Here is a 13,022-nt window from a genome sequence, read left to right as displayed (position 1 = left end):
ATAAGGCATTCTTCACCTGCTAGCCTGTATGTTTATCTCTATTGCTATGTGCAGTCCTGCTGATATGTGAAATGATTTACACCTGTGAAACTGTAAAAACATAAGTAAGAAAGATTAAAGTTAGAATGATGATGGATAGACCTGAGACTGAAGCTTCTTCTGTTCGCATAGCAGGGGTCTTCAGCATACATCAGCCGTCTAAATTGGCTTACGTGAAGTTAATTCAAAAAAGTAGCATGTCGTTGTATGTGCTGACTGGATCTCATGCTAGGTGAAGAATGCCGTTTGCTGCCACACCTGGAAGTCCGCAAGTGCTTTGTAGTTTTGGTGTTGATCTGATCAGCACAGAAGTAACTGGGAAATGACTCATGCTGAGATGTGGATGCTGTTTGTTAATCTCGGCTTTTCAGATGTACACAGTTTGTCATCATTTTTCATTGTGGTGAGTGTGGGTTTGTGGTCATCTTTGTTTCACAATTGTCTTATGTTTGCCATGGACTATCTTTTCAACTCATGTGCTACAGTCTCATTCTTTTTACTTGAAAGGATGTAATCAGACAAAAATCTTTCCAAAACCGGTTTCACTGAAGAAGGACTTATGCAGGAGGAACAAATACATGAGATAGGATGCAGAAGAATGTGTTCAGCCCCTGAAGTGTCTGCTGTTTTATATTTGACATCGCAAATGTTTAACCACATGTGCATCTTTCACTCTTAAAAGCTCAGCTAAGGAGGAGGAAATGGAGAGCAAGAGGCAAAAAGAAAAAAAAAAGCATGATAATTATGTTCACAGATGATACTAAATAGTGAGGTGCTGCAAAATTGTAGATGATACTGGAGAAAGAGAAGTAATGGAAATACCTAGTACAGTTCAAATAGTGGGCAAAATAAGATGCCTTTTGGACAAATACACAGTTGCATAGCTACAGAAAAATACACTGAAATACGGATACTAAATGCAAAGCCAAAAAGGAATTGAGTAAAATTGCAGCTCACTTTGCAATGCGGTGTGGCATCACAGGTATGCACGTAAGTTTGAATCTGAATATGTCTTGTATTACTGCCTCATTGTTATATACAATGGAAGAACATACCTAAGTATTTTGTCAAATACGAATGATGTCTGCTAACATAGTGCAAGTGTAGCAAAGTGGCTTTAAGCATGTTTCTGAATCCAGGGCTTTTGTCATCTTAAAAAAAGGAAATAAATGGAGAGACACACTCTCTTGAAGCCTCACGAGGAGGCGTTGACATGTTCTCTGCTCACAGTTTCTAAGGGCTCTGTTGAGAACTTTTTTTATTTCAAGTTCTGAATGAAATAAATAGTACTGAAGCAGGAAAAGGAAACAATATATGAAATATAAGAGGAAAAATCTGGACTAGCTCTCCCAAGTAGTCTCCTTTAACATTTTTCTGTTGCTTTAGATTGCGACAGTGAATGCTACACTGTTCCCTATGTATATGAAACTTCAGAAGTAATGCACTCATCTGACCAAATAAAGGCTCCTGGGACACAGGTAGGTTTTGCTATCTCCTTTCAACTAGAGTAGGTGTAAGAGATGCAAGTCTCCATCCTAAACAAAGGCAAATGCAGGTTCCTTAAGTATGTAAATTCTCTGTGCAACACAGCTTTGGTTGATACTTTCCTGGGTACTGTGTGTGCACGGAGCAAATGCAGACTCAAACAAAGAAGCAGTAAGATAAATGTGCAGAAGCAGAGAAGAAAGGAAGCTCCCACTACCTGACTAAGCCTCGGTGTGAATGTCAGTGCTGAACAAATTTGGGGGGCTAAGCACTGGGTTTGAATGTCAGTGCTGAAGGGGCTTCCTACATTCCAGGAAGACAAATTTTGCACCTTCTTGTAAAGGAACAGAATTTCATGAAAGTTGTGTTTGCTCTGTGGGAACGGCAGAGTGAGATGCAGCCCTGTGGGGATGAACGCTGTGGCATAGTTGAAGTTGAAGCAGTTAGAGGTCCACAGGCTCACTGAGGAGGGGCAAGGACAGGCAACTGGCAGGATGCAGCCTGCTGTATTGCTTCTACCTGGGCTTGGGGCAACCATACTGAAGAGCAGTTCAGTCACCAGCGGAGAGTAATTCTGTGCAGGCTACGGTACCGAGGAAGCACAGGAAATTAGGCCTATCCAGGATTGTGTGCGTCATGGCGTGTTTTCTTCTGGTACTTGAGGCAATTTTCATGACATTTAAATGTCACTCAGTGCCCCTTTGCTACAGTGTCTTCTGCAGTGGAGACACACACGTGCCCCATCGGCATTACTCTCCAACTGCAACAACCTTCAGGTGCAGCCATGCTGAATCCATAGGCAGACCCCAAAATGGGTAAAAAGCTGCTAGCATGACACATTCCAGCTTCTGTACGAACAGTACCTAACTGGCCGTAGTAATGCTCCTGTGAGACAAGCTACTTATTTGATTGTTGCCAGTTTTCAGAGACAGGACTGAGGTGAAGGCACTTGTCCAGGGTCCCACAGCAAGTTGGTATGTGCTCGGCCAAGAATTAAAGAGCCAGAATTAAAGGATGAAGTCTTTTGATCTTCCAGCTCACTTTTTAAAAACAAGCTGTTATGGTTTTGTGAGATTTGGGGGGGGGGGGGTTATAAACTCTGTTAAGGGTCCATAAATAATTTGAAAAGCGCTTTTTCTGCGTTTTTATGAGTACTGACAATCAGCGATGGCAGTTGGTGGTGCAGATCTCTGCAGACAAGGAAGAATGGCATTTTGTTACAGCCGCAAAACCGCTATCAGCTGCCCGACATCACTCGCTCGCTGCCGTTGAGCACGCGCGTCGCGCTGAGGACGCCCGCGGCGCGCGGCGCTGCCGCCCCCTCCCGGCGCGGCGCGGCCCCTTTAAGGCGGCGCGGCGGCGGCGGCCGCGGCGCGCGGCCCCTTTAAAAGGCGGCGCGGCGGCGCGGGAGGCGGCGGCGGCCATTGTGCGCCCGGGTTTTGCCCCCCTTCCCGCCGGCCCGGCGCTCGCAGCCGCGCCGTTAAAAGAGCAGGCAAGATGGCTGAGCTGGGCGGCAAGGGGGTCACCGCGGGCAAGATCGCCAGCAACGTCCAGAAGAAGCTCACGCGGGCGCAGGAGAAGGTAGAGGCGGCGGCTCCGCGCGGGGCGGCCGCCGGGCGCCGCTCCGCCTGCCCGGTGCCGGCGCCGCGCTGGGCAGGGCGGTGGCGGGGCCGCGGCGCCGGCGTTTGGCGTGATCTCGCCGGCTGCCTTCCGAGCCCGAGCGCTGGGGTCGCTGCACGCCCCCGGCCCTCCCCGGGCGCGGCGCGGCGCGGCGCGGGCGCCGAGGGTTTGCCCGCTCGGGGGGTGGCGGGGAGCGGGCGCGGCGCCGGGTCCCGCGGGGAGAGCGGAGGGGAGGGCCGAGCACTGCCCTCCTCGCTCTCGGGTCCCTGGGGCAGGCTGCCCTAGCAGAGCGGGCCCCTCGGCAGCGCTCGCGTTGCGTTTCGCGCAGCGCTTTGCGGAGCTGCGCCGCGTATGTAGCTGGGCTGCGTGCGTAACCCCAAGGACGGCGAGGAGAAAGAGATGGGCGCCCCCTTCCTTGCCCGTCTTCTCCTAAAAACGGGGTGGTGTTACTGCCCTTGCGCTCCAGACTTTGAGCAGAGGTAGAGCAGAAACCGCGGCGTCTCGCCTGGCCGCGGGGAGGGGAGGGTTTTGAATGCCGGGGCTCCTCTCCCTGCCCCGCACCCCGCTCCCCGCTCCCCGCTCCGGGAAGGCGCCGGGAGCAGGCGAGGGGCAGCTTTCGCGGTCATCTCCCTGGCATGCTGCTCCTGGCGCCAGATGCCCGCTCTGCGTGGGGATTATCGGGCGTTTTACGCAGGACATCGATCAGCTGCTTTTATCCCAGGCACGGTCATCTTGGCCTTCGGAGGTTCGCTGCGGGATGACATTGACTCAATAAGGACTGGCGGGGAGGGAGGGAGGGACAGATCGGCCCCGCTGCTGCTGCTGCTCCCGGGGAGTTATCTTTAGCAGATTTAATCCCCCAGGTTTGGGGTTGGGTGCGGTACTGGCCTGAGCCCTGCGCGAGTCACTGACGCTGTTCCAAAATGCTGCTGGGTCAGAATAGTAATGCAAGCCTACTGGGCCTGATTCTGTCTGTACTGCTTGCACCAGCTTAAGGTCAGTTACTGAAACCAGAAGCGGGCTTTGGATTTGCTTTCCTGCTCTGGAAGCAAACGTGAATAGCAGCTCCAGTGTAGAACTGGCTGCAGCAACAAATTCCTGGCTTCTGGATTCCTTTCTTACACCGCCCAGTAGCACTTCACCTGTTACTTTAGAGGACCTTTTTTTTGTGGTTGAACATGGCTGAATCTGTTGCTTTTTTCCTTGTTGGAATCCTAGGAGGTGACAGGACAGGAAATCTGCCTCCTGATATCCGATGCACCCAGAAATTATAATAGGTGCTACAATCATTCTATATTAGCCACCAGATGGCAACCATATTTTTAACTAATAGTAAGCTGGATGATAAGGGCCAAGTTGCTGGCCTGCTGTGAAATTGCTGCATTTAGTGGTGCAACTTGCAGCCTAATGTAGCCTGCCAGGCCCTTCCTCTGCTTCTTCTCTGAACACCTTCACATCATTTTCCTAGGAAGAGATTTTCCCATAAAGTCATTGCAACTAGATATCCTGTTCACTTGCTTCCTTCTTCCCCAATGGTGATGGAGGATAGGGTGGTATCTGGGGATAGGGAATATAGGAGGAACAATAATAATAATGGAGTGTTTTGCTGTGTATTTCAAGGAATATGCGATCTGAGATCACTTTTTCTATGCAGAGGCACAAATAAGCACAGCTAGTTTCCCTGTAAGGAAAAAAGAAAGATAAAGCCCAAAGCACTTGCTTATAAGTAAAAATAAATCCTAGGCCCTTCAGCTATTGTAATCCTGATATAACAGAACAACTTTCTTTTCTAGGCTTTAAAAAAGAAAAAAAAAATAAAGGCTTTGTGTACTCTGTCATCTGACTGGCTTCTACATACTATTTTAACTTCCTCTTTACTGGTACCTCTATTGTGCAGTGTTAGGGACTTAACCCTTATCTCTAAGGGATGGACTATTCACTGAGGCAGGCTTGTGTATGAGAATTTTCAGCTAGCAAGGAATAATACAGCTCAATATGATGTGAAGAAATGGTATCAGTGATTATGGTGCTGTGCTGGTGTTAATCATAGTGTATATTCTTTCAAGCTACAGATATGTGTTAATGTGTGTTTAGTGAGGATAAGCTGCCAGTCTTTATGTTTGGAGATGAGAACTTTTTTTTACGTTAAACAAAAATGTGCAGAGGTAAATCTGGGTGTACAACAGACCAAGCACTTAAATGTATTAGAAGAATATTCTGAAGGGATAATAAATAGGGTTTAACTTTCCTTTTTGAGGCAAATGTATTTTGAGCTTTAAACAAGCTGACAGTGTTCCTTGTGTGTATCCTCTTTCCATTTGAATTTAGGATAAAAATTCTCTTCAGTGTCATTTTCTTTCTCCACCCCCCTCGCTTGAGCCCTGGGACTTTGACCTCAGCAGTTTCCCTCATGGTGAATTTAAGCCTTGTGTTAAGCAAAGAATGAAGTCTTGTTGTTTAGTGCAGAATTTGCACTGAAACACTGTACACATCCTTTTTTTCCCTTCTGAGATGACAATTATGTAAAGTATGTAAGATATTCCTTCAGAAGTGCTGTTTGTTTTGAGCTTTTCAGCAAAACTGTTGGCTATTTTTGGAAGATACTTTCCCAATGCATCAGGAAATACAGGGCAGAATAGTTGACTTTGCTGTTCGCAAATGGGCTGTGCACCCTTTTTAACCTCTCTCTCAATTGAAATGTAGCCTCGGTACAATACACCGCAATAACTTGCGCAATGTCCAGAGATCTGTATTAAGTAAGTTCTTATCTCTGTCAAGAGGAACTTCTCTAGCAAAAGAGACCCATGCAACCCGGGCTAACTCATCATCCTTTGCAACTAACGATCAGGAGATTCAGGCGGAAAGTTACGTGAATTAGTTATTTCTCCTTGGTGCTGAACTGAACCAGCAAGAGTTGTTCACTGTGATTGCTCATCCTGTAGATAGCTGCAGGATTTTCAGACTGACGCTTTAAGCTCTGAACCTTTCATGGGTTCTAAATTACTTCAAAGAAGAGGAAGGTTTGATGACTCAAGTGTCTCGGAGAGAACCTGGAGTTGGCATGCTGTTTAAACTTCCTCAATAAACACCTGACAGGGTTGAGAGGCTTTTTCTTTACATAAGGCTTTACACAAGCCAACCTCTGAACAAAAATATGCAACTGCATGGCCTATTTTTATCTTAAATTTTGGAAACTTTTTAAAATATCCCAGACTTACCTGGTCCTCGTTCTGTTTGAAGAGCATCCTCTTCCTGTTTCTGCAAACCTTTCTATTCTGAACAAATTAGAGTCTCAGTGATGTGACAGAAGCCGGGTACCATGGTAACTACTATGAGGTTTCAGGAGGGGCTGAATTCACGGATTAAATAAAGTGCAAGGGTATCTTTTGTTGCTCAGATAGTAGTGAGGCCATGTCATAGGATCAACCTGTTTGTTTTCCTCCAGCCTCTCCTTAGGGTTAGGAAGAGAATTGAGAATGCAGAGAGAATTGGGTGTGATTGAGGATTAACATTGTCTAGAGATTGTTAGACAGAGCTGAGGAGACAAATAGTGAGGTTCATGTAGGAAGGAGGGCTTTTTCCTCAGGAGCGCTATTTTTCTTTTTTTGTTGTTTTTTTTGAGAGAGAGAGAGAGGAGTAGAAAGTAGAAATGAACGGACTTCTTTTTAGGTGTAGTCTGTGTGGAAAGTTCCTGTCCTGATAGGAACCAGGGGTGTCTTGCTCTGTTTTCATTATGACAAAACTGGATCAAATTAGAAGTCTGAAACCTGGTGGGGTATGTTCTTATGTGACATTAATAGACTATCATTTTCTTTCATTCTTTAATTCTGACACGTCAAACCTTTACCAACAAATCGGGCCCTTCTCTCTTTCTCCATCCCTAGCCACAGGGGAAGGATTCATTCCAGAACCTAGCGAAGTTCAGTTTGGACAACCTTTGTGTTAGAGAGGGAGTGTGGCTTAGGTCTGGACTCTGCCACTACTTGTGTTGCCGTGAAATGTCACATCTGCTTTCTGTGCTCATCTTCATTTATCCCACCAATATTCGCCCATCTCCGTCTTTGCAAGGTTTCTCTTATTAAACCTTCTGTCAGAGAAGTTCTGGTCGCCTATGGCTGTGCCCTCCAAGGGGGCTGGGCTGTATTCCTCATCTCATAGTGCTAGTATGACCATAGCTATTTGTAGCTAGGCTTGATGATACTTATTCCCTATACAGTACAGTTCAAAAGGCTTTTCTGAAGAGTTTGCAACCTAGCCAGGCAAAATAACCAAGCACATTCTCCCTGAAGGGAGGGTAGAGGAGTGCTTTTAGCAGACCACTGTGGTCTGATGTCCAAATTCTTTTTCCAATTACTTTATCTCATGTATCAATTGTAGTAGCACGAACTCTGTCAAGAAAGAATCTTAGGCTTTGTTTCTTTCCCTTTCCTATTCCTTGCTGAACATGAGAATATTATGATTTGGGTGGAACAGAGTTTGCAAAAGGCACGACCTGTGTTTTGAGGTTGTTCTGATAAGACTGTGTATGTGGTGTGCATGTCTCTTAAACCACGTGTAGGTGGAACATGGCAGCTGAGAAAGCTGGGGAATGCAATCTCAGCCCTGTTGAAGCAGGCGGGAGTTTATACTAAGGAACAGTACCCAGAAACCTTAAACCAAATTTAAATGGAGCTATCTTCAGGATTCAGCTGTCAGAAGCTGCCCATCATGTAGAACCTCAGCAGACAGGGAAGGAAGCTTTAAATGAAACATAACAGATCCAAAAAGCTCTTTTATTGAGAAGGAAGCATCCCATATGTCTGTGAGAGGAAGAAAATTCCATACTGATTTTGCTTTGTGATCCTTCTCTCTCTTCAAAGCCTATATGGTTTTTCATTTGGCTTTGCATAGGGTAGGGTGGTGCAGAATAGTGTGCCTTGCTCTGTCAGGGAGGTAGAAAATATCAATAGAGCCAGAAGAGTTGTTCTCTTGCCAATCTAGCAAGAAAATGATTCCCTCCCCCTCCCCGCTCTAGACTTCCCAGAAGATAAGGAAAGGGCTTTTTTTTTCTTTATTTCTGTTAGCTTGGTTTCTCAAGAATGTAAGGCTTAGGTGACAGGGATAGAATCTCAAAGATACTGTGGATCTAAAGAGTGCTTGAAAGCAGGCACTGGGTAGAGGAGAGTGATCTGAATTAATGCACAGATAATTTCAGTATGAGCTCAGACTCTATTACTGGGTATCAGATAATCTGCACGGGAAGGGGAGGCAGGTGGGGTGGGAGAATGAAATAGGAAACCAGGCTCTACGTGTTCCTCTACCCATGGAACAGTTTGATTTGCAGGGCATTTACAGTGTCCTGGTGAAGATGCTTCTCTACCTGTGGGGTTGGCAATGGACTTCTCAGAAGCAAAATCTCAGTGGAAGAGGCCCAGAGCTACTCCTGGTCACTGTCTTTTACCTGTGAGTTCTAGTCCTACAGCAGACTCTTCACCGCTCTTCATGCGAGATCATGGACTTGTAGCGGTTCATTAAAGCAGCTGTAAGAACTGTATTGGATGAAGAGTTTTGGTGAGAGCCCACGCAGGGTGGGATTAGTGCTACAAAACTCATCAAGTCAGGAGGTGACATCAAAACAGCCTGTCCCGTCCCCCCGTTCTGCATGCTGATTGTTAAGCAAAGCTTTGTTTTTCCCGCTGCAGATGTTATTTATTCCACCATCACATACACTTCTGGCATGTGACTAGTAAATGACAAGACTAGCCAAACTGTTCAGGAAAGCAGTGTTGCAGCCTGAGGCGTTCAGCATCTTACAGGATTGGCCTCTTTGGGAAGAACATAGTAATAACAATGCAAGTTTTTCTCTCCTTCCTGACTCTTTGGGCAGAGAAGCAAGATTCTGTTGCTTGTCTTAAAGCTTTGGTTCTAGAAGCTTCCTGAGTGATGAGAAGATAGCTTAGATTGACAGGTGTTAGGGTACCTATTTGACGGTCACGGTGACAATCAAATTTGCAGTGAGCTGCAAATTGTGAGATGTTGTCTGGCAGTCTTGACTGTGCACCTACAGATGCAGAGATCAAACCTTCTTCCCCCAAAGTGCTGTACTGGCAACCTGACGTTATCATGAAGACGCACTTGACTTTCCCAAGTAGAACAGACTTGAGGCCCTGTCTTTTGGTGGCCACAGCTGAGGGCCTAGCATGCAGGGCTCCCTAAGTGCGCTGGCAAAATCAGGATGTGCAGACCAGCTGCTTCTGCTTTGGGGTAAGTCTGGATTACTGTGTGCTGGCTTTAACAAGAACTTTGTCTTCTCCACTGCAGAGCAATGGAATGGGATCAAGTAGTAAAATAAGAATAAGACTTCCTAGGAGAGCTGCTGACATCTGTGGAATAGCACTGAGGTGCATTTTGACGTTGTCACCCTCTATTAGCCTTTTCATGAGGGACTAGATATTTACTTTTCTCTAACATCTATTGTACTGAAGCCATGAGTGCCAGCAAACCTGTATTGTTCAGGTGTTTGTACTGCTAAACCAAAATGGAGCCTCTCTCAAGGGAAGGGATTGGAGGGAGAAGGAAGTCATATACTTTGACCTGCAAGTTTAAATCTATTTTCTCTGATATTAATTCACTATTTAATACTGTCAGGACATGAGTGGGGACCTCTTCAGAAATGCATGAACTTCTGGCATCAGTACAAGGGATAAATAAATCTTGGCAGATTTTTTTTTTTTTTTTTTTTTTTCCCCAGTAAATGTGTGTGAGTGACTGGATCTCAAAAGGTTCAGATATCCCTTGGAATATCTCCTAACCTTGCTGTCCTCTGAAATTGCTTGATCTTTACTTAACTGGTAGGTATTGCAGGATAGGTTCAGCCCCTTATTCCTAAAGAAAAAACTGGAAGTATCATTACTAGCAGAAAATAGGATTTGTGTTTTTTTTTTTTAATTTAGCTTACAATTTTATTTTGCTGACTTGCTTGCTTAGTTTTTATTTCTTAGCTAGTACTCTGAAACACATCTCTCTCGACTGATCTTTCTGTGGTCTGAAGGAACAGCCCTGGGAAATGAGACTAGGAATAGCCCACCCTGATAGATTTATGTGTAGGTTATACAGACAGAACTCTGTGAAGATCTGGTTGTTGACTTGTTGGTTGGTATAAGCATGAGTGTTATCACCTACGTTCAGTTTAGTAAATAAATTTTTTTATATAGTGTCTGACTTTTCTTTTTTCTAAAGTGTCTGCTGAATTTATTGTGTTGGGAGCTTGCATTCAAGAAAGGTTTGGTTGCTACGTACACGTTTGAGGAAAGACTCGGAAGCCAGAGTTCAGTGTGTTATGCAGACCCAGACAGAGATGCCTTGCAGAATTGGTTTAAAGCAGCTATGGAAAATCTTGATGAACTGAGGAAAAGATAATGTGGTTGCACATACCTCTGCAAGTACACAGGTGTCACACAGGTATTTCCACTACTTAAATTGTGCTGGGGTAAACTTGTTTAGACCTGTGGCTGGTAGATTAAAGTCTTTGAGTAATTAAGCTCAGTAAGCATTTCCAGAGAGACTGAGGAATTGTGAAACAGTTAGAGACAGCATAAAAGCCAGACAGCGCTGACTTACTTTTTGTCTCCTTCCTTAGAAGAAAAGAGAAGTCTGGGTGGCAATTTGTTCTTAATATAGGCTGCCAGGCAGAATGGGGAGTGCAGATTTTATTGTTTCAGAAGAAAGCAGTACTTAAGAGTGAGTAATCCCTCTGTGAAAACCATTGGCCATTGGTAATCTCTTGATGATACACAGGTATCAAAGTCTGAAATACTGCCCTGTGTGAAGGTTTGACATAAAGGTTTGGAAAGCTGATAGCCTGTTCTGAAGTGATTTATTTCTTGATTCTTCATTGATCATAAAGTTTGTTTTGTGTATTTTAAGTAGGTTTTAAGTAGGTTTATGACTTCTTGTTAAAATTTGATAAGAACTGTGCTAGTTTCTCCATTCACTTGAAAGTTATCTTTCTAGGAGGGTAATTACAGATTGGACTAGTTAAACTACAAATATTTTCACTCTCGTTTAAAACTGAATTAAACAGAACTGCAATGCTCGCTTGCTAGCGGGATGCAAAGGGAACTTCAATTTTACAGAAATTAGTGTTTGAAAACAACTAAAAGTTGTAGGTTCTTCTCTTTTCTTTTTAAACTTCATACTGCTTGACTCAACTGCGTGTTTTATCAGGCCAAAGACGATGTGTGATTTAACCAATCTAGACATGAGTTTGAAAATATTTCCAAAATGAAAAAGTTGTTATATCCCATTGGACTTATCTGGAAAGACGCTAGGGACAGTTGTGATTTAAATACAGAATTAGAGATAACGACTGAGATTTGAAGAAATGCAGATCTCTGCATCTTTCTCCATATCAGAAAAGCTGGTCCTGTAGCTCTCTAGTATCTCCTAGGTAATGTGCATTCCTATAAGTTAAAGTAAGCTTTGGGATAGTAGCAGCTCCAGGAGTCTGTGAGCAGAAGAACCAACCTTATCTCCCACCCTCCTCCCTCAGCCGTTATGGAAAATAGTGGGGCAAAAACTATGGAATACTAAATATGGAATTCCTTTCCTGTAACTTGAATGGAAAAGGCCAAGCCTTGCTGTACTCAAATAAATTTGAGCTGTTCAAAGAATGATTTAACTCTGATAATGCTTCCTTCATCGTGATATGTTGCCAGTATGATTATTTGTTAGTGACGGCAGTGTGTTCATAATACATACTGAAAAGGGCCTTTCCCTATCCTGAAGCAATTTCAATGTAAATTGTGGAGAGTCTCAATTAAGATACTACTATTTTACTTTTCCCCTTCCCCTCCTGTGGCCCTTCATGAATGTAAATAGTTCAGGGAGGAAGAGAAATGTGAATATAAAGGCTGGATGCCACTATGACGTGCATAGTGGGTGAAAAGAGCTATGTTGCTGTGCTGGTGATCTTAGGTCTGGGGTGAGTTTAACTGGGTGTCTTCTCAGCTATCAGATCCAGATCTGCAGCTCAGATCTGAATCTTTGAGAAGGCTGTTTGGAGAGAGCATTTTTCCATATCCAAAGACAACATGGCCCAGATCTTAAGCAAGTAAATTGGTAAAGAGGCCAGTAGGCTTATCCGAATTCATAGCAGGAGAACTTGGCCCATCAGGCAGTTCTCAAATTTGCTCTTACTCATCTGTTAACTCCTCTGGAGTCAGAGGTGGTCTTCTCAGGTGGAAAGAAAGGACTGTTTGAAAGCTGCTTCCTTCTGACTTTAAAATAATTAACAAAGTCAGATCAAGTGATTTGAAACTTTCCCTAGAAAAACATATTAGAGAAGAATCTTTGACTTGTTTAGGAAGACCTGATGAGAGCTGATTATCTGTGTTGCTCTGTATGTTCCCACTTCACTGGGGTAAGCCACACTCTGTAACCCAACTTGGCAATGGAGGGTGGCATTCCTGAACCTTCCTCCATGTCTGATCCGTTGCTTTTATCCACCTCTGGCTCCTGGAGTCTCAGCAACTTATCCAAAGTTCAGTGTGTCTCCCCCCTTCACCTGTCCTGCATGTTACATGTTCCAGATCTGTCCTGTATTTGAGAAACTCCCCTCCTTTTTCAGCACAGCGGTCGCAAACACTTGCTGGAGGTCTTCTAGCCTCTTAAGGGCTTTGCATCCAGTCTGTCACTTCTGGAGTCCCTTTCTCTCATATTTCTGCCTCACAAAAGCTTCTCTGTCCCCCTCCTTCCCAAACACACCTGCTTCTTTATCTCTTTCTCCGGCTCAGGCATAGCCTCAAATGCCTTTTACATTTTGTCCTGATTTGGTAGCTTCATTTTGCATTAGTGTCTGCATAGAAATAAAAATACTTCTTCCAAATGAATCAGCATTT

The 13,022-nt window shown here is 44.6% G+C and overlaps 1 protein-coding gene across 14 annotated transcripts in view; it reads left to right on the top strand.

Moving 5' to 3' along the window:
* Positions 1-2,971: 2,971 nt before the first annotated feature.
* Positions 2,972-13,022, top strand: part of BIN1 (bridging integrator 1) — a 97,624-nt gene continuing 87,573 nt past the window's right edge. For all 14 annotated transcript variants that reach the window (XM_062578530.1, XM_062578528.1, XM_062578533.1 and 11 more), the window contains exon 1: positions 2,972-3,105. In XM_062578530.1, coding sequence (XP_062434514.1) covers positions 3,022-3,105 — 84 coding nt within the window. In that variant the 5' untranslated portion in view covers positions 2,972-3,021. The remainder of the gene's footprint in view (positions 3,106-13,022) is intronic.

The sequence above is a fragment of the Rhea pennata genome, chromosome 6 (genome assembly GCF_028389875.1).
Source record: "Rhea pennata isolate bPtePen1 chromosome 6, bPtePen1.pri, whole genome shotgun sequence".
NCBI lineage: Eukaryota > Metazoa > Chordata > Aves > Rheiformes > Rheidae > Rhea > Rhea pennata.
This window is presented reverse-complemented; position numbering and strand designations above follow the sequence as displayed.